Here is a 20932-nt window from a genome sequence, read left to right on the forward strand (position 1 = left end):
CAGCAGCCCCTCCCACTGATGCTCCCCAGCAACTGGTATTCAGTGGCATACTGCCTCTATACTGGAGGCTGCACATAGGCAAGTGAGACCTGCATATAGCTATCATCATACACAAGCTTGATTTTCAAGTGTAGATTGTCCTTAGCCAAAACAGCACCATCAGAAGGCCTGAGGGAACCCCAAGGCTTGTAATCTGTTGGGGGCAGGAGCTGGAGCAAGCCCAATACTCAGGGAGCATACTCAGGGAGCGTGAAATGTTGACTGACAAAGGAGGGAAATGGAATAACTGGAATCCTCAACAGTAGCACTTTTCTTGCAAGCCCCACTTGACATGCTGGTCGTCATGGATACGCATCCTCCATGATCTGTTCTTTACAATCTACATCATCATGCTCAGTTAACTTTTAACCCACCAAGCCAAATGTAGCTCACTAGACACTATTATAGTACAGTTGATACATGATATACACCCTTTGCAATCACAGGCAGAAAGCAAAACAAGAAGTTTATCAAGTTGGGTCTTATAACATAATGATCAGTAGAGTGGTACATTGGTTCTCAATGCCTTCGTACTCAACTTGGAACCCAAACACTGCAAACCCAGAAGTGTTCCGGTTTGCAAACTTTTTTTGGAAGCTGAACGTGCTCTGTTTTGAGTGCCATGCTTCCATTTTGAGTGTCTGTTGTTGCAAATTATTTTGCGGTTTTGTTTTTGCGGCTCTTTTCGTTTTGCTTTTGCGACTGTTTGGAACCCAGTTCAGCTACTGGTTGATTGATTGTGTGACTGCAGTACATCGTTTATTGCTTTCATTTTATGGATCAATGGTCTCGTTAGATAGTAAAATTCATGTTAAATCGCTGTTTTAGGGGTTGTTTTTAGAAGTGTGGAATGGATCAATCCATTTTGCATTACTTTCTACGGGAAAGCACAACTTAGTTTTGGAACGCTTTAGTTTTGGAACGGACTTCTGGAACAGACTAAGTTTGAGAACCAAGGTACCACTGTACAGGAAAAACGGAAGGTTCAGTTGAGTTTTATGTTTAAAGCAACCCAGGCTTTTCTCAGGGGTCAGCTTACCATCTTGCCTGGTACCCTCGGACATATCTCTGAATGGTGATGGCTGCCTTCCTCATGCGCAGGTACTTCTTTCGTAGCAACCATCCTCTGATGGTCTTTTGGATGCGGATGCATGCAGCTCTCAGTTTATCGGCCCTTATTTTTTCCAAGTAAGCTACCTGACCAGCCCGGAAAAATATTTTTGTCTTCCCAAACTGGTACTTATCCTTATCCTGTTTTCAGAAGAAATGTACAATCAGCGCCAGACCGAAAATGACAAAGGATTAATAATAACAACAAGACTCAATGACAGCAGAATTGGTAAAGAGGCAACAGGCATCCTCTAAATCAGGGGTGGCTAATCTTTTGTTTTTGTTTTTATAATAGATTTTTATTGAATTTTCCATAACATCTCTGTTCATACCACATATCACATCACATATTTTAGCTTATTGAACTTCCCTCAACTCCTCTGACAATCATCCATAATTAATTTTGTATCCTCACATTCCTTAACAGTACTCCCCAACAGTACTCTCGCTGCTGTTCTTGCATACTGAAAAAGCTTACAGTCTCTCTTATTTATTTGATTTTTAGTTATTCCCAGTAAGAAGGCTTCTGGTTTCTTTACAAAGCTATATTTCAGCATTTTCTTTAACTCATTATATATCATTTCCCAGAACCCCTTCACTTTCTTACACTCCCACCACATATGAATAAATGTACCCTCTTTCTCTTTACATTTCCAACATTTGTTACTAGTTTTGTACATTTTTGCCAATTTAACTGGTGTCATATACCATCTATAAACCATTTTCATCACATTTGGCTAATCTTTTGAGACAAAGGGACACGTTGACCCCTGGGAGTCACAGGGGTAGGTACCGCTGTGGTCTAAACCACTGAGCCTCTTGAGCTTGCCAATCAGGTCAGTGGTTCGAATCCACACTATGGGGTGAGCTCCTGCTGCTCTGTCCCAGCTCCTGCCAACCTAGCAGATCAAATGCACACCAATGCAAATTGATAAATAGGTATCGCTGCGGCAGGAAGGTAAATGGCGTTTCCCTGCGCTCTGGTTTCCGTCACAGTGTCCCGTTGTGCCAGAAGCAGTTTAGTCCTGCTGGCCAGATGACCTGGAAAGTTGTCTGTGGACTAACACCAGCTCCCTTGGCCTGAAAGCAAGATGAGCGCCACAACCCCATAGCCGCCTTTGACTGGAATTAACCGTCCATGGGTCCTTTACCTTTTTACCTTACATATCAAAGTGGGAGCAGCTAAAGTTTAAAGTGGGTGTGGCAAGAACTACAATCCTCAAGGTTGCCTCCCAAAAGAATTTCCCACCAGCTAGCCTACACTGATTTACATTGTTTTAATTGTTAATTATGAAATTCAGTAAATTGTTTTCTTTCTTTCTTTTTTTTAAAAAAGGCAAATAGGAGGGCCGCAAAAACCTTTTGGAATCATGAGATCCAGGCAGGAGACCCATGGGAATGCTTTAAAAAACTGTTTATTATTATTATTATTATTAAAATGACAATGGGGGAGACTTGGGAGTGAGAAAAATCCTTTTTAGGGGTTAAAAAAATCCTTTTCAGGTTAAACGAAAGGAGCAAAAAAAAAATCCTGTTATTTTTAGCTGGTAGCCAGCCACGTAAAAGTAAAGTAATTAAAACATTGTGAGATTTGAAGGGGAAATAATACATGGACTGTGGCTTTATTCTGAGCCACAAAGGTTACTTTAATATGCCAAGAAAATCCTGGACAGTGTTAGTTACAGTGCTTGAAGGTATTCACCAAAAGAACAATGTTCTCAACTGCCATCCCAGGGCCATCTGACAGCTCCCTTGCCCTATGGGAAGGTGAGAGCAAAGGCAGAACAGCCAGGAGGGCTGTCCATAATCTCGCTCCTGGTAGCTGCTCCTTCCCTGAACCGCCACCAGAGGGCTACTCAAGAATAATCTCATGTACAAATTGGAGAAGAGGTAAGAAAGAAAATTTCCGAAATAATAGGTGTACTGGTACCATTAAGCCTGAAAAGTGGACAATAAGAATCTTAAAGAAAGCTGCCATGAGTGTAGATTTAAATGGAAAACCAATATGGATACTGTGAAGGGGAAAGCTCAAACAAGGAGTGGAAGCCATCTTATGGAAGCCGCCCAGAGTGGCTGGGGAGGCCCAGCCAGATGGGCGGGGTATAAATAATAAATTATTATTATTATTATTATTATTATTGTTCAACCAAAGGGAAGAAGTCATCTTTGCAAAGCCATATGGGGCTTATTTTGTTGCCCTACAGAACTCAGCCACTAGCATGATTATTCTATTAAATGAAACAAATCCAACCAACACCCTAATAATTTTGCGAGCTCAGCACGCTTTACAGACAATAAGCACCATAAAGTCTACTACCAGAATAAGTTTCTCCAGGACATTTTTACATGTCTGCTTCCTGTCACTGAGGACATCTTTCTGCTTCATCAGCACACGATAGCGACTGAAAAATTCTTGATAGGTCCACCTGGTTTCAAGAAGCAGCAGAGTTAGACAAACAAAAAGTTATCTGTGTATATATTGTATTCAAGCAAAACATCACAACACCAGCAGCCTCACCTGGAAGGAAAGCCAGCTGCACTGATTCGAATTGTTTCCAGCACACCACAAGCTCTGAGCTGCTGCACGGTCCGCTTTTCATCAAACCTAGAGATGAAAACATTGCTAATTTGAGGCAGAAACTTCGATAAGGTTCTACAGGTGTTTCCTACAACTGTACGGTTGCCTTAATGCTTGTGTGTTCTCTTTAATGTGTTGTAACGTTTACTTGCCAAAAAGTACTCCCACAAGTCACATGATATGAAAAATCAAAATACGAAAGAGGATTCCTAGTTATATCTTGGCCAATCTGCAAGTAGCTTCCAGATTTTCTTCTTCAATGTGTCTGAATAGTACTCATGGAATATATACCCTTCCCATGTTTCATCATAACATGGGAAACAGCTTAATGTTTAAGAAGATAACATGAAGCCTTCCTATTTCATCCAAATCAAGTAGCAGAGAAAATATATAGGTTTTCTCTCTGTAATTTTGAGCAGCAAGTACTGCATTTTAGATGCTATGCGCAAAACAACTTACATAAATGGGAACTTGAAATCATTTGGCTTAATACACCGCACATAGTGAGGAGTTGTGGCATTAAGGGTCTCCATCAGAAGATGCAGAGAATTTCTGAACTATAGGAAAGAAATGAAAAGGGTGAAATCGAAAAGAAAGAAAAAAGACACAGAATCATTCTGATTTTTGAGCAAATTCTGCAAGTTGAACCTTCTCAGCCCAACAAAGAATATCAGGCAAAGACAAGTCATGCCACTATTTTTTTGTATTTATTGTTTAAAGAAGTTTATATACTTTACAAGGAATAAGACAATTATTGATACAAACAGAAAAGTAGTAATTAAAATAAGCAGTAAACTAAAACAAGATTTAAAAACATCAATATTTATTATTTTATTTAACAAGATGTATGAATAATGTAATACTATCCATTTACAAAAAAAAAAGATGATCTGCATCTTTCATATTGATTGCATAGATTTGCTCAGAGTTTACTTCAATAATCCAGGAAGTAATACACCCTGGCACTTAATGTTTTTGGTTTTTAATAAGAATTTAGTGTGTGCTTGTACTGGCTAATAACCCACAAAGCTCTCTCTTTTATTTTTAGAAGGTCAACAGCATTTCTCCACAAACGCTTACAGGTACTCTTCTCTCTTCCTGCCCTGTTATCAGGTGGGGTATCCCTGAATGAATAGCATAGCAACAAAATTCACCCACCTGATGGCCCACTGTTTTCTTATGTTCCTTGCTTGTTTGGACCGTTTTAGACTTTGATGGTTTTACAGCCGCCCGAGACAACGGCGTACGGCCAGAAGGTGTTGCTGTTGTGGGGCTGATGGGCTTCTCATCCCGAAAGAGCTCAGGCAGCATCTTAAACTGGTTCAGAAACAGGGGATAAAAAGCACACCTCTATATTAGAAAGAGAAGGGCTTTCCCAAGGGAAATACAATAAAAAGGGAGAACCAAAAGCAAAACGGAAGGGGTAGCTTATCATGTCATTTCTGAAGCGTTACCACTTTCCAGCTGCCGATTTGAAAACTTATGTAAGGAATGAAAAGTTTAAGTAAGCATGCTAATGGAAACAGTTTATTTATTTGATTCCATCTGTTAATTGCTTCCTCTAAAACTTCTCAAATCTCAAAATGATTTATTGCTATCCAGTTGCATTTACTTGATTTCAAGTGGCTGGTAATGATGCAATATATCAAACTTCTCAGCTATGATTTAGAGGTCAGGAACATTATGTTTGCACCAGGCTACAGAGTGACTGGGAGGGCATAAAATAGCAAGTGAGGCATCACACAACCCACAAAAAAACCAGAGGCATCACCACTGATGCAATGTGCTGAAATCGCTATAGCCAGGAGTGATGCTTAACCACACAGTCCTAAAGTTGTCAAATTTGATATTAAATTTCCCCCACTTCTGGGCAGTAGGGCATATATCCCTTTCATTGAAGTTTATGGGAAATAATGGAGCCATCACTGTAGCATGGGATAGCATTCTATAACTGAAGGGGATTGAGGAGGAACCGAATAGCAAAAGACTGCAGAACAGGCCAACGAAAACATGTCAGTTTAGAGGAAACCAACCAATGCTCACACCCCAGGTCAAGCAATATTGCAGCCGAGTTGCTAGCAGTCAAAATATTAGAACATATCTTTCCATTTAAAGCCAGGTGACAGTAAGAAAGGAAAGCAAGCAAGCAAGGATTGGAGATCAGTTTTCTTTTAAAAAAAACACATACAAAAAACACCTACCGTTAGTTAATATAACTGCATTCAGGGAAGCCTGTTTGCCCTGTGCTTGCCAATAGGACCATTTTCACTTGCACAACTGTCAGTTTCACATCGCTATAGTGCAGATGTAGGCAGAGGCATAGCTAGATGCTCTGGCACCTGGAACAGCGCACAAGCTGTGCACCCGGCGGCTGGGCCATGGGGTGGGGCAAGCTTCCCAGGGGGCGAGATGCCCATGGAGGCGGAGCGGGCCATCTATGGGGGGGTGGAGCGAGCTGTCCATGGCGGGCTGCTTCCAGGGGGGGGGGAGGAAGCCACACCACTTTGCCAGCAGCCTTCCTCCCTTCCCTCTTCCTTTTGACAGCTCAGGGGAGGTTCCTCACCCCCATCCCAGGACGCAGCCTAGGAGTGGGGGGCAACGTCACGCTGCACGCCCGTGACTCCCAAGCCTCCCCTGTGCTGTCAAAACGAAGGAAGAAGGGGGGAAGGCCGCTGTGATGGTCCCGTGGGCTAACCGAGAGGCGAGGTCCAAGTCCAGTCCGAGACCAAAGGTGCAATAGGGAGGCAGTCCATAGAAGTTGATGCTGGGTGCAGGGCAGGGAGTCGGGTGAGGTCAGGAGCTCCGGCAGGAAAGCAGGACAGGGTTCAGGCAGGAACTGTCAACCAACAATGTTGCTCCCGCAACTTGGGACTAGGGCTGGCTGGCTTTTATCTGCCCCGAGGCATAGGGCAGCCCCGATCCTCAAGTGACTTGCCTCTCCTGGCCTGGAGGCAAGCACTCCTCCTGCGGGAACTTAGTTCCCTCCACCTCTCTGCCCTGAGCCTCTGCAGCTCAGGAGAGGCTGGAGGGTTACCGGACCCAGAGGCAACTTTAGCCTCCCCTGACGGGGCTGAGAGTGGGGCACCTGCAGGAAATGGGTCCTTCAACACCTCAGGCGCCAGAGCGGACTCAGCTGATGCCTGCACCTGAGGATCCAGCACAGGTGAGGACCCTTCAGGCTCAAGCCCCAGCCCCGGCTCAGCTGGTTCTGGAGGCAGGGAATCCTGTGCAGGCTGGGATTCCTCAGGTTCGGCATCCGAGTCCGAATCCCAGGCCGTCACAGCCGCCAGCAAGGCAGCACAGCTCTACCCCTTCCCCCAACGGCTCAGTGTAGTCTTGGGAGTCGTGGGCGGGCGGCACGCTGAATGTCACCCCCCTAAGTGATGACACCCGGGGCGAGCCACCCCCACCGCCCCTCTTCCTCCACCCCAGGTGTAGGAAATCTTTGGCCCTCCAGACGTGGTTGAATTGCTGTTCCCATAAATCCCAGAAAGTGAAGCGAACAACTGGAGATGATGGGAGCTGTAGCTCAGCGACCTCTGGAGGGCCAAAATTTTCCTACACCTGCTGTTGTGCTTGTGGAAACCAAGGCAGCAAAAGTGTCGACAGTTCAAGTGCAGCCCAAGTGAAGTCAAAGGGCCTTGCACACACTTAACATGCAGGATGGCAGCCCAAGACTGCATCCAGACTAGCACTTTTGTAGCATTTACTGTAATTGCATTTCCTTTAATCTCTTGCTCTCAGGTGGAGATGCATTTGGCTTCTGCTATAAGAAATAAGTAGTTCTAGATGAATGGGTGCAAGTTCACCAGAACTTCTGCTTAAAGAAAAATATTCTGATAATGGCAGATGGAGCAGGACAATGGCAAAGAAGGAGGCAGAATGTTTTGATTGTCCAGACCCGTCCAAGGAAAGGTAAATATTTTCATATGGGGGAAATCCAGAAATGCAGTACTAAATAGGAATAGAGAGGATGGCACCCAGCCTGTATCACCTTGCTTAAAATAAATAAATGCAGAACTACATATATACTGCTAGTCTAGACACACCTTAGGTGTTCAAATTTTTTAGCAATGCATTAGGTTTTAGGATTACCTTCTGGGGAAGATGTATGGTGAAAAACAAGCAGAGAGATTATAAATAAAAAACGAATACATACAGCCAAACATGAATAATCGCCTACTCATTGTGACATTTCTGTAAACACAATCCTAAAAAAAGGTTTAAATATTAGGGAGCAGCTTAAATGGTTGCTCCCTAATATGTGTGCATAGGATTACAGCCTGCATTACCAAAGTCAAATTGCTTTTGTACACATATTTTAAAATGCAAATGTTAAACATACTTGATACAACTAACTTTAGAAACAGCATACCTTCGTCAATTATCACCATCATCAATCATCTATGAAGTGCCTAACATTTTCTAAGTGTCGTACACAGATTGAAAAATAAGACAGTCCCTGCCCACATGCTTACGAGTTAAAAGCACAATGGAAAAAGGGAAGGGACACAAATGGAAAAAGGGAAGGGAAGAGAAGAGAAAACAAGCAAATTCAGCAGTTCTTAAAGTTACACTGTTTTAACAACTAGAAAATATGTTGTTCAATCCGGAGGGCAATTAGACTGGATTACACAAAGTTCATGTAATAAACTTAAAAACAGGCTTTTGGGTTGAGGATATAAAGTCACGAGGCAAAAATCAGCAGACAGACTCTTGTTTTGGGGGAGAGGGGATTCAATGTTACTCCGAGTCAAATCAATGGATAAAATTAGTATTTAATTTAAGTGGTCTAAAATCATCTTTAGTACTGGGGAGGGGGGAATCTCAATACTAACCTTACTTGATTTTAGAACTTTGATCTGCTCTTCATAGACAGTATCTTTGTTTTTTTCCAAAAACCCTTCACACTGGTACTCCACCTGGAAGTACAAAAGTTTTACAAGACAAAAAAAGAACATTCAGAAGGATTAATATATCTAAGCAAAAATACATCCTGCAACCTCAAAATCTAGAAAAAATACGTATTAAAAGTCACTGTTCTTGCTACTGTGATATTTTACACCTTTCATGAACTTAAAGGCACAGAATGGTGATTCTGAGACTTGACTATATCACTTTCCTATGTCTTAACATACGCAAAGGCAAACCTCACCAATATATTTCCAACGCACTTTGTGAACAGACCATGCTATGTGAAAACAGTCTACAGCTGAATACATCTATCCAGAAACAATTTTGCATGTAATTAACCTGGCAGCCACACTGTGAACAAATTAAAGATCACCATCTGAAGTGTCTTAATTTGTTACTCAGTCACTAAAAGATTGGCTGGCTCAATCTCAAATTTAAAATCCTTCAATGAACTGCTACTAAAAAAAGCCCACAGGACATTTTTAAATACAGCTAGAAATAGTTCACAGGCAGCATCCTGTTAAGCCCATGTAAGAACCACCGGTTTTTTAGTTATCTCAGTGTCTGGGGCTGTGGATCATACGGAATTTTTTCCACTGATTACTCCAGAATGGATAAGTGCAAGAACATCACAAGCAAATAGGTTTACCAAATCAGGCAGAGCACAGAAACCCTTACCTTATCTGCAAAGTGTTGGATGATAAATGCTTTGTTTGACATACGGGGTTTTTCAAAGAGAACAGACTTGTTCAAGTGAGTATTGTATAATTTCTGAGCCCAACTATTATCTGAACCTTTAGGCATCTAGCGAACAGAGAGATAAAATGAACGGATTTATTACGAAAAATTGAAACAAGGAAAGCTAGTCTACAACTGAAATGGAAAATGTTGTTTTGGCATTTAAAATTCACCTGAATTTGAGCCACTCAAAGAAACAGGATGCAGTTAATGGCTCACAATATTGTTAGCCACAAATGTATGGGCCATCAGCTTCTAAGAATACCCCTTTAAATACCTCATTTGTATACCACTTTACATATTCATAGGAGCTACCCACTCCCAGTCTTGTTTTGGGGATAGGCTCCAATAAAAATAACAAAATAGAAAATAATTAAGCCCCTCAAGAAGTGGCTGAGGCTGGACTGATTCACACACTACATTTCTTATCCATATGAGCAAGGGAACAAAAGCTATGTGGGGGTGGGGACTATAATTCAGAGAGGGGGGGAACTAATCAAATTTAGATGCTCAACATGATGTGAAAACTGGACACTGTCCCTGCCCCACAGGCACTATGATTGTGCGCCTGAAAGAGCCTTCATCCAATCTTCAATATTTACTCACAAATATAGATAGGTAGCCGTGTTGGTCTGCCATAGTCAAAACAAAAAAAGAAGTGTGCATGCACACGAAAGCTCATACCAAGAACTAACTTAGTTGGTCTTTAAGGTGCTACTGGAAGGAATTTTTTTTGTTTTGTACTCACAAATATTTACTCACAAATAAGCCCCACTGGGCTGCATGGGGCTTCCTCCTAAGAGAGGGCATTTATAGTCTTGTAATCCTTTACACATTGACATGCTTTGAGTCTAGACTAAAATAATAGTTTCAAACAAATAATGGCTTAACAGGAACACATAGGAACACTGACATGGAAGATCCTCTCCCTTCCTCCATCTCAAAACAGCATTCACAGGGTAATAGCTAATGTTAGTCCTACTCAGAGCAGATCCACTGAAATAAAATGAACAAAACTTAATGGATGCAGCTAACTCAGATTAATTCCTTTCAGTGGGTCTGCAATGAGTAGGATTTAAGTTGGATATAACCCATGCTTTGCACGCTACACTAAACCAAGGTGTGTGGTACACTGGCTTGACATCATGGTTTGGAGAGAAACAAAGCAAAAGTGATGTTTCTGGCATAATGCTAAACCAAGATTTATGGTTTGTTGCTCCCAGTTTAAGGAAGAGCGAAACAGGAGTACTCAAACTGTTTTGTTTAATATCTATCACTCATTTTGGCAGAGTGTTATGCACTAACACAGTCAACAGAGGAAGCTGGAAACAAACAGAACTTGATGCAACATAAAGGTGAGATCTGTTGAACTCCTACCTTACACTCTTCATCTAGCAAATCCAAAATACCCAGTTTGGCCTCTATGAGGTTAATGCAAGGCTGATTATCATAGAAATCAATCAAGGTCCACGGAATTTGTTCCCTCATATATTCTTCTTGCTCCAGTTTAAAGACATGCTATAAGAGGAAGGGGAAGCAGTAAATAGAGAAAGTTCATTGTTTTCTTCCTAATACATTTAACTAAATTGCTCACAAACTAAAATTGAACCCACCATTTACTAAGCACAGATCAAAGAGGACAAATGAATCTGTATAACGTGTTCAAAATTAATGTGTCTTTTAGTATGGGGAAAGTAGCAAGAAAATTATAAAATAAGGCAGACAGAATAAGAAGCTTAGAAATAGACAATGCCCCCAGCTTTTATCCTTCTCAGCAATATCATAATCATCACTATCCCTCACCACATAATTTGTAAAGCACCTAAAGTTTCCCAAATACTAGGTATAAAATCTAAATAAAACTAAATAACAAACGATAGTGAGGGAACTGTCCTGGCTCTCACTGGATGAAGGGATTGGATTATGTTTTCTGCCAAAAACGTTAATGCTCAAATCAGTACATGACAGAAGCAAGGCAAGGGTTGAAGGCACAGCAGCTTGCCAGACATGGCTGTGCAAGGTAAGATCCAGCAAATGATGCTCCCCACAGCTGGATTCCTGTTATAAAGGAGTGGTGTGGGCATGACTTCAGCATAGCAAGTTGGATGTTGTTCAACTTGGTTGTGTATTCACTGGTGTTTTATTGTTTATGACTACTTTTGTTACATTGCAATTATTATTATTTTTCATCTTGAAAGGTGCTTTGAGCATGGTTTGAACTATGTAAAGGCAGCATAAAATAAAATGATGGATGGATGTGTAAGCAATGGGCAGGAACAGTTTGCTGTCTTACAGATTGGAGTCCCACCAGCGTATTTGATGAAGTGCAAGGACTGGTCTGCCTCCTTCTCACCCTGACCCATTGGTGGGGGAAATGCTGTATTACCCACCAGTGAACCTACTAATCAGGAGACTCCTGTCTACTGCTTAACTGGCTGCTGACATCCAACTTGCAAGTAATCTGGTTAACATTATTGGTGTGTCTGTCCAGCTATCCCAAGGAATATTTTGATTAAAATTACTATCTCACTCAAGAAGGACCAAGCAAGGAGAAACAAAACAAAAAGAAGTAGAACTCTAATTAGGGAAAGATAAAATGAAGACTCCATCAGCTGTCACTAGGACCTATCCCAGGAAACTGATGAGTACATGCTCTTAAGAGAAGTTCAGTGACACAAAGGATCTAGCTATCAAAAAGGACCATTAGTGGGTCAAAGCACAGAAAAACTTGCTTCTCACTTACCATATTGAACTGTTGCTGCAGTTTCTCATTGGCATAGTTTATACAGAACTGTTCAAAGCTGTTTATCTCAAAGGTTTCAAACCTGGGGGAAAACCAAAGACAACCACCAGCATAAATTAAAGGAGTAAATGTTTGCAAGATAAAAATCATGTCAGCATAGTACAAGAGTGGGTTGATGTACACAAACTGCCATACCCAACTTATATTGTTATATTTTATATTTTTCTTTGGGTTGTTTGTTTTTTTACTTTTCATTTTGTTACATCAAGCTACTCAGAGGAAACTCACCCATAGATGTCCAATACGCCAATAAAAGAATGTTGTTTCATGGTGGAATGAAGAGCTTCGTTCACATGATCGACAATCCAGTTAAATAGACTAGCATATACATGTTTTGCAAGAGCATCCCTGGCATTAATGGCCTGCAGTTTGGAAATTGGTTTGATGTAGGTCTCTGTGGCAGTAGCAAGCTTCCTGTGGCAGAGCCAATGAGCCATCTGTTCATATTCTACTCCCATGAGATCACAGAAGATGGTGAGGGGTTCGTGCTTGGCCTACAAGGACAATAATCTCCTTAGATTTGAAAGTATTATTGACCACTGACAATGCATGCATTAATGCTCCCCAAGGAAGAAAACCTTCTACCATTTTCTAGATTTGCGGTGAGAAGGCATTAAGAAATATCTCTCATTAACTTCAATCCCTGCTTTTAGAGAATGCATAGAAAGGTTGGCTTAAGAGGTTGACAGCATTGGCTTCAGTTTTTGATGGGTCCTTGGACAAGACATCTTCCCTGGAGCCCCCCCTCCCTCGTAGGGTGTGTCATTTCAGGTGGTGAAACTTATTTTTTGAACATTGCTTCGTTGAGGGGTCTTAAAAATGTGTTTTGGGTTTGAGGAATTCAAATCTGCGATTATTTTTATTATTGGACAACATATAGCTTGGCAAGTCTATGTCTGATGAAGAAGCACACAAACTGCTTTCACAAAACCAAATAATTTTAATTTTACCTTCTGAAAAATGTCAGGGAATGCTAAATAAACAAACAATAGTAATAATAATACAGTTGTACCTTGGATCACGAACGCATTAGTACTTGGATGTTTTGGCTCTCGAATGCTGCAAACCCGGAAGTAAGTGTTCCAGTTTGCGAACGTTCTTTGGAACCCAAACGTCCAATGGGGCCTCCGCGGCTTCCGATTGGCCCAATGAGAATCAGCGCTTTGGTTTCCGAATCTTTTGGAAGTCGAACGGACTTCCGGAACGGATTCCATTCGAATTCCAAGGTACGACTGTATATACAGTCATACCTTGGGTTGAATATGCTTCATGTTGAGCACGTTTGAGTTGTGCACCTCGACAACCCGGAAGTAATGGAGCGCGTTACTTCCGGGTTTCGCCACTCGCGCATGCGCACTCAAAATGACGTCACACGCATGTGCAGAAGCAGCAAAAAGCGACGTGCACATGCACAGACGTACCATCGCTATTTACGTTTGCTTCTGGATGCCAACAGGGCTCCAGAATGGATCTCGTTCGCATCCCGAGGTACCACTGCAATATAAGTACAAATACTTGGCAATCATATTTAGTTATTTCTATGCAATTTTGCACACATTTCACCTAATATTTTGAATTCCCAAGTCATGTTACAACTTTTGAGCACCTCTCATTTTTTTGAAACTGAAACTTGAAAAATTCAACGCACCCTACTTCCTCAGCAAATATGACCTTCTCACGGTATAAAGTCCAGGGGGCTCATGTCAGGTGCCCAATCATGTGGTGCACTTGAAGCCAGCCCTACAAGTTGATATCATGACAATTGTCCTGGGACCTGCCCACCCTCCTTAACCCTAATCCCACATGTCTATGGACTACCAGAGAGCAAAACAATGTTCCTTTTGTACTTGGCTGAGGCCAGCCTTGCACAAAGAAAAGTAAATTTCTGCACAACTTCCTAATGTATGGCAAAATGTTTTCCTTCACAGGCACTGCTGGTAGACAAAGAACGATTTCATGCAATGCTCTTGCAAACAAGACATATTGACATAGCTCCTTAAAAGATGTGAACCGTGACATTTTATCATGAGCCAGTGTGAAGGAAGATGTAGAAGAAGGTAAAGGCAGTGGGGAAACAGAAATCGGTTGCATTTTTCCAGGTTTAGCACGCTGATCCAAAAAAAGGCCAAGAAGATTAGAAATGTTACAATGTTTACTGCTTTGAACTTATTTGGAACTTACTGGTATTGTACAGCTGTCAGCATCTCGAGATGTGAATGCCACATTGCCCAGGTGAAGAATAGCAGCAAGGATCTGAAATATTCCCATCTGACAGGAATCAACAATACCTATCATATTGGGTGGGAGTGGGGGAGAGAAAAGAAATCAGTATTCCTTTTGCCGAGATTAAAATGCAAATGTCCAATTAAGCCATGTCCAATTAAGCATCTGAACAAGGATGACAAGGACAACAAAAAAAGTACTAGCTATTGTGTGGAGAAAATGTCATTCAAACTCAATCTTCAGTGAATATCTGCTGGCATCTCATCAGTAAAAAAGCCTCCCTAAGGAGATTTGTATAGTGAGATATTATCTCCTTTTGCATCAGCTACTATCTTGAAATGCACATTTAGTGCCAAGATGGGAAACCTGTCGTCCTTCAGATCTCACTGGACCACAGCTCCCATCTGACTGGGCCACTGACCATGCCATCTGGGCTGGTAGGGTCCAACAACAGATGCTGGGCCATAGGTGACCCAACACTGTTGCAAGCTGTTGTGCAAACTGAAGGCATTGCAGTAACATCTCAATTGTTAATTACTCAGAGAATTGCCTTAATTTCTTGCTATACCCATATCATATATCAAAACACCCAGACAGGGTTCAATATATATGAGAATATTACTTTTCTATGTTTACCTTAAATTTTTTAAGGAGATTTTACCACATAAAAAAACCAGCTGCATAAATCTACAGGTTTTCGAATACCTCAGAAGTCGAATGTTTTGGTTTTCGAATGATTTTTGGAAGTCGAATGTGTCACGTGGCTTCCGTATTGAATTTTCCGTAAGTAAATGCTTCCGGAAATGCATGCTTTGGTTTTCGAACATTTTGGAAGTCAAACGGTCTTCTGGAACGGATTACGTTCGAAAACTGAGGTTCCACTGTACATGTGTATTCCCAGTTTACATGTAGAACCCAGAACACTGTCTTACATTTATTAAATGCCTAAATTAAAGACCAGGCCCTGTATGATAAAAAAGATGTTAACTTTTTAAAAAGAAAATGCAACTAAAAAAAGGGTCCCCTGAAGATCTTAAGAGCCAGCCAGCATGACAACAAAGAGAAGAGACATCAAAACTCAACACAAAAAGAATAAAACTTTTTTACTCATAACCAGAAATACAATAAGTAAGTCTGTATGCTAATTAAAATACGAGAGGTTTGGAAAGGAAGATATGCCTACCAGGTACTAAATTACATACATAAAATTGGCCAAATTGCTCACAACACTGTGTCTGTCACCTGTCTCTCATTGGCCAGCTTGCTGTGATGTCATTTATGTCACAAATATTTTCACTGTTCATGGTAAACCTGTCAGGAATGTGGACACAGAGAATGAAAGAATAGGAAGGGCTGTATGCGCTTCTTAGGAAGGAAGCGGACAAGGTTGCTTTGGGAAACATGGGATTACAGCCCAAGAAACAGAGGACAGGTAGGCCAAGAAATAGGGAGAGGCTGAATTTTACAAATGGATTTGAACTAACTAAATCATTGGCTACAGGTCTCTAGTCTAAACACACATACTAGAATGAATTCAAGAAAGGATCATTAGAACAAGGATGGGGAACCTGTTGCTCGACTCCCATCACCCTTGACCACTGTCCATGCTGGATGGGGTTTATTGGAGTTGTAGTCCAACAACTTCTGTAGGGCCCAAGGTTCTCCATCCCTGGGTTAGCCCAATGCCTGAAAAAGATTTGTCTCCATTTCTTCTGTTTATTATTAAATACTGTTTTGCACTCCAATTCTATTCCCACTTATCTGGGTGAAAGCCCCAGTGAATTCTGTGGTGCGAAAACATACCGGATTTTGCTGGTTAAGCTGGAAGCTGCCCTGAACCTTTGTATGAAGAGCTGGGATAATAAGCTTTCCAATAAATATGTTGTAAACCACTCTGTGATATTTGGATGAAGGATGGTGTACAAATTAGATAGATAGATAGATAGATAGATAGATAGATAGATAGATAGATAGATAGATAGATAGATAGATAGATTAGATAGATTAGATAGATAGATGATAGATAGATAGATAGATAGATAGATAGATAGATAGATAGATAGATAGATGATAGATAGATAGATAGATAGATGATAGAGATGATAGATAGATAGATAGATAGATAGATAGATAGATAGATAGATAGATGATAGATAGATAGATAGATGATAGATAGATGATAGATAGATGATAGATAGATGATAGATGATAGAGATATAGATAGATTAGATAGATGATAGATAGATAGATAGATAGATAGATAGATAGATAGATAGATAGATGATAGATAGATAGATAGATAGATAGATAGATAGATAGATAGATAGATATAGATGATAGATAGATGATAGATAGATAGATAGATAGATAGATAGATAGATAGATAGATAGATAGATAGATAGATAGATAGATGATAGATAGATGATAGATAGATAGATAATAGATAGATAGACAGATGATAGATAGATAGATAGATAGATAGATAGATAGATAGATAGATAGATGATAGATAGATAGATAGATAGATGATAGATAGATAGATAGATAGATAGATAGATAGATAGATAGATAGATGATAGATAGACAGACAGAAACTGCTACAAGCTGGTTCAGAAATTCACGCTTCATAAAGAGGTATTTTAATTACCCAATAAAAAGGAAGAAATGCTCAAACTTACCGTATTTTTCGCACCATAGGGCGCACCGGACCATAGGGCGCACCCATTTTTTGGGGGGGAAATAAAGGGGAAAAAATTATTTCCCCCCCCCAGGCGCGGGGCTGGGGCGGGGGAAGCTCGAGCTTCCCCCGACCCCAGCCCGCAAACAGGCAGCTCTCTGCAAGCCGTGGGAGCGCTCCGGCTCCTTGCGGAGAGGTCCGCGAAGCCTGGGCGCGCTGAGCTCAGCGCGCGCAGGCTTCGGCATGCTGGCAACTCCCCGCAAGGAGCCGGAGCGCTCCGGCTCCTTGCGGAGAGGTCCGCGAAGCCTGGGCGCGCTGAGCTCAGCGCGCGCAGGCTTCGGCATGCTGGCAACTCCCCGCAAGGAGCCGGAGCGCTCCGGCTCCTTGCGGAGAGGTCCGCGAAGCCTGGAGAGCGTGAGGGGTCGGTGCGCACCGACCCCTCTCACTCTCCAGGCTTCAGCGAAAGCCTGCATTCGCACCATAGGACGCACACACATTTCCCCTTCATTTTTGGAGGGGAAAAAGTGCGTCCTATGGTGCGAAAAATACGGTACTTAAAATACATCCCCTGTGGCTTTTCAGTGCATATCAACTGAAGCATCCAACAGCTTGTATGCCACTGGCATGGTGAAGCACAGCAGTTTATAAGTGTTCACCTTTTAAAAATTAATGCTGTGGGTAATAATGTACTACTAGGCACAGTAGCCCCCGTTTCAAAGTCCTGAAGAAATTCGTGTGCTTCCAGGACTTACCCAACAAAGTGCAAGCCCGCCTGGTGTTCATCATCTCCTTAGCATCATCAATTCCATCAATGACTGGACTGCCTCCTTGCTTTGTATAGTGAAAATAGCTTGCATTTCCTAATATAAAAAAGCAAGCAAAAGTTTCTTTACATACAAAGAAGAAATGCATTCCCCAAAGATGTTGTAACTCTTAAAAGACATTAAAAAAAACCCAGCAAAATGAATAATGCTGTGTTCAAGTAAAAATGATAAGCCAAACTTTTGTTTACCTATTACAAGGATTTATACCCCGCTTTTGTAGGCTGATGGCAAGATACAAGAGACGTCTGCTATTGCAGACATCTTTGTTCCAACAAGAATTGCCAGTTGGATAAATAGGTATTTACCAAGAATGTCCATTTGCTAGGGTTTTGGTCTTATTTTAAATCTGCTTGTTGTTTTGTGCTTTTAACTGTTTTTTATTATTTTATATGTAAATCACCTTGAGATTTACCTTAAGATGGTTTAGAAGGCAATTAATAAATCAATGGTAATAACTATGGTAGCAACACCACAAAAGTTTTAAAAGGAAATTTAAAGCAAGGACTCCCATGTTTCAAACAAAGATTTTCTGTTACAGAATAGTGGTTTATTTGTTTTTACCTCACTGTTTTAATTTAGCCATAATAAGCAATATAATACTAACTACAACACTGTGTGCTCAAATATATCAGCAGCATGTAACACACCCAGAAGGAAATTTCATTCACCTTTATAGATTTGCAATTTAGTGTGCTCTATTTTCAAAAAGCATATTTATAGAAACTTAAGCAGTTATTTAAAACCCATTACTCAAAACATAGTAATGCTACTTTGGAACGTGTCATGTGAATAATTAAATGGAGCAGATGTGCATTCATACCTAACCGCAAAGTTTTAAATTCAGGTAACGTTGCAGAAGCACAGAGCTGGTAGAAGATATGGTAATTTCTCTCTTCTTCTGCCTTTAATAAAATGAAATAAAAGATATCTATAAACACATAAATACCTTTACAAACACACACAAACACACACACACATGGATAATTCCATTTCGTACTTTAATGAAGAACTGAATGGACACTGGAGTAATAGGCATAATGTTAAACTCTCCAGGGACAAACATATATTAATTCAGCAAAATACCTCCCTTATTTCATTTGCTCTGCAAGTTTTCTAAAGGAAAAAGGTCACCAGCTGTCAATGTAATGAAGGGAAACTTATAGCCCTCCAGATGTTGTTGGACTACAACTCCCATCATCCCTGATTACTGGCAATGGTGGCTGGGGCTGATGGGATCTGGAATCCAACAACATCTGGAGGGTCACAGGTTCCTTTTCCCTGGATTAACAGGTACAAACTGCAGGATTTATCAGCTTCCCATTGTATCCCATATGGAGGAGCTGGAGATGATGAAGGGGAGGGAGGGGATGTCACCCTCAGTATTTCTGTACTGAACCCTCCTCCTCCTTTTCCTAGTCCAGGGATGGCGGACCTGCAGCCCTCCATATTTTGTTGCACTTCAACCTTCATCAGCCCCAACAAGATGGGAATTAGGAGTCCACCAACATCTAGCGTCACAGGTTATCCATCCCTTCCTTAGTCTTTCAGGATGTACACACTGCCTGAACACTCCCTCTACCCCTTGTAATATAGCTGAAGTGGAGGGAAAATGTTCTTGTTTCTGCTCATTTCCCCTGGCTGCATGAACTGAAGCACAGTTCCTGGTCTGGCAAAATAGTTCAGCTTTCAAGGACTAAGGTCCTTGTTATCTCTCTCTCTTTCTCAATAACATCACATTGCTAAGGAACTCATTGTTTCTCCTAAGTATGCTAGATGGATGTGCAGTGATTCTGCATTAAGTAGCTGGACATGACACATTATTGTTCGATATTTCCAAAGCAACCATTCCTTGCCCTCCATGGATGCTAGGTTATGTAAGCATGCCATCATGTATCGACTAACAATGGAGCTCCTACACAGACAAACAAAAACAAGTTTGCATTCATTTTACCTGAAATACCACTCGTGATTTTTCTAAGAGGTAAGTTCTCATGTTGGCACCAATGATTCGAAATCTTTTATCGAAACCTATTTCGATGTACTTTCCGAAGCGGCTACTGTTGTCATTCCGTGTGGTTTTGGCATTCCCAATAGACTGTGAGAGGGAAAACAAAGAGGGATTAACAATTTGAGGCTGCAACCTTATACACACTTACCTGGGGGTAAGTCCCACTGAACTCAATGAGGGTTACTTTTGAGTGGACATGCAAAGGATTGCACAGTTTTCCTTATTTTGCACAGTTTTTTAAATTTAAGATTTTGTAGTTTTTTGGGGGGGGGAGTTGTTTGTTTATATCAATACAACAAACACAGCAATAACAACAAAAAACCAAACAATAATAAAACCAGAGTGAAGGGGGAAAGGAAAGGAAAAGGGGGAGAGGATGCAGTCAATTTTCAGCTTTCCTGGTTAAGAACCTACCTGCAACATTAGAGGAGGTGGCTGAATTACATTACAAGAAATTACCTGAACCACAAATGAAGCCTATTGACTATTAAATATGGAATTTCACTCTGGCTGTGATGTTTAATATAATCATTGGCTACATGACTTAATTAGCTAAAACTTATTTTAATTTAATGGACTAAAAATGTGTGCCGGATTCATCAAGCAGTTAAAAAAACACACCAAGTACTTATGAAAACTGCAGGTTCCACCCTTTTTTCTCAGAAACATACTTCCAAGATAAGTCTGCTTCGACACATGCATGCATTATTTAAAAAGAAATGCTTCTTACTCTAGAACAATTTTTACCAATATATACATTTAATCAGTACATCATTCCATTAACTGAGTAAACTCATACGATTAAGAAAATTTAATCTAATTATTCCACCCTGTGGAACACCCTTCCATCAGATATCAAGGAGATGAGTAACTATATAACCGTTCGAAGACATCTGAAGGCAGCCCTGTAAAGGAAAGCCTTTTAATGTGCAATGTTTTAATACATGTTGGAAGCCGTCCAGAGTGGCTGGGGCAGCCTAGCTGGATAGGCAGGATATTATTATTATTATTATTATT

General features: G+C 41.0%; 1 protein-coding gene across 5 annotated transcripts in view; it reads right to left on the reverse strand.

Moving 5' to 3' along the window:
• Nucleotides 1-20932, reverse strand: part of MYO5A (myosin VA) — a 119399-nt gene that overhangs the window by 44511 nt on the left and 53956 nt on the right. For all 5 annotated transcript variants that reach the window (XM_081888353.1, XM_081888352.1, XM_081888355.1 and 2 more), the window contains exons 6-19: nt 19859-20002; nt 18728-18809; nt 17836-17943; nt 14364-14470; nt 12411-12676; nt 12123-12204; nt 10757-10897; nt 9320-9445; nt 8566-8649; nt 4886-5044; nt 4187-4284; nt 3668-3754; nt 3467-3575; nt 1079-1290 (exon numbers count right to left, since the gene is read on the reverse strand). In XM_081888353.1, coding sequence (XP_081744479.1) covers nt 1079-1290; nt 3467-3575; nt 3668-3754; nt 4187-4284; nt 4886-5044; nt 8566-8649; nt 9320-9445; nt 10757-10897; nt 12123-12204; nt 12411-12676; nt 14364-14470; nt 17836-17943; nt 18728-18809; nt 19859-20002 — 1805 coding nt within the window. The remainder of the gene's footprint in view (nt 1-1078; nt 1291-3466; nt 3576-3667; nt 3755-4186; nt 4285-4885; nt 5045-8565; nt 8650-9319; nt 9446-10756; nt 10898-12122; nt 12205-12410; nt 12677-14363; nt 14471-17835; nt 17944-18727; nt 18810-19858; nt 20003-20932) is intronic.

This window comes from Podarcis melisellensis (assembly GCF_964234715.1).
Source record: "Podarcis melisellensis genome assembly, chromosome: 14".
Classification (NCBI taxonomy): Eukaryota; Metazoa; Chordata; class Lepidosauria; order Squamata; family Lacertidae; genus Podarcis; species Podarcis melisellensis.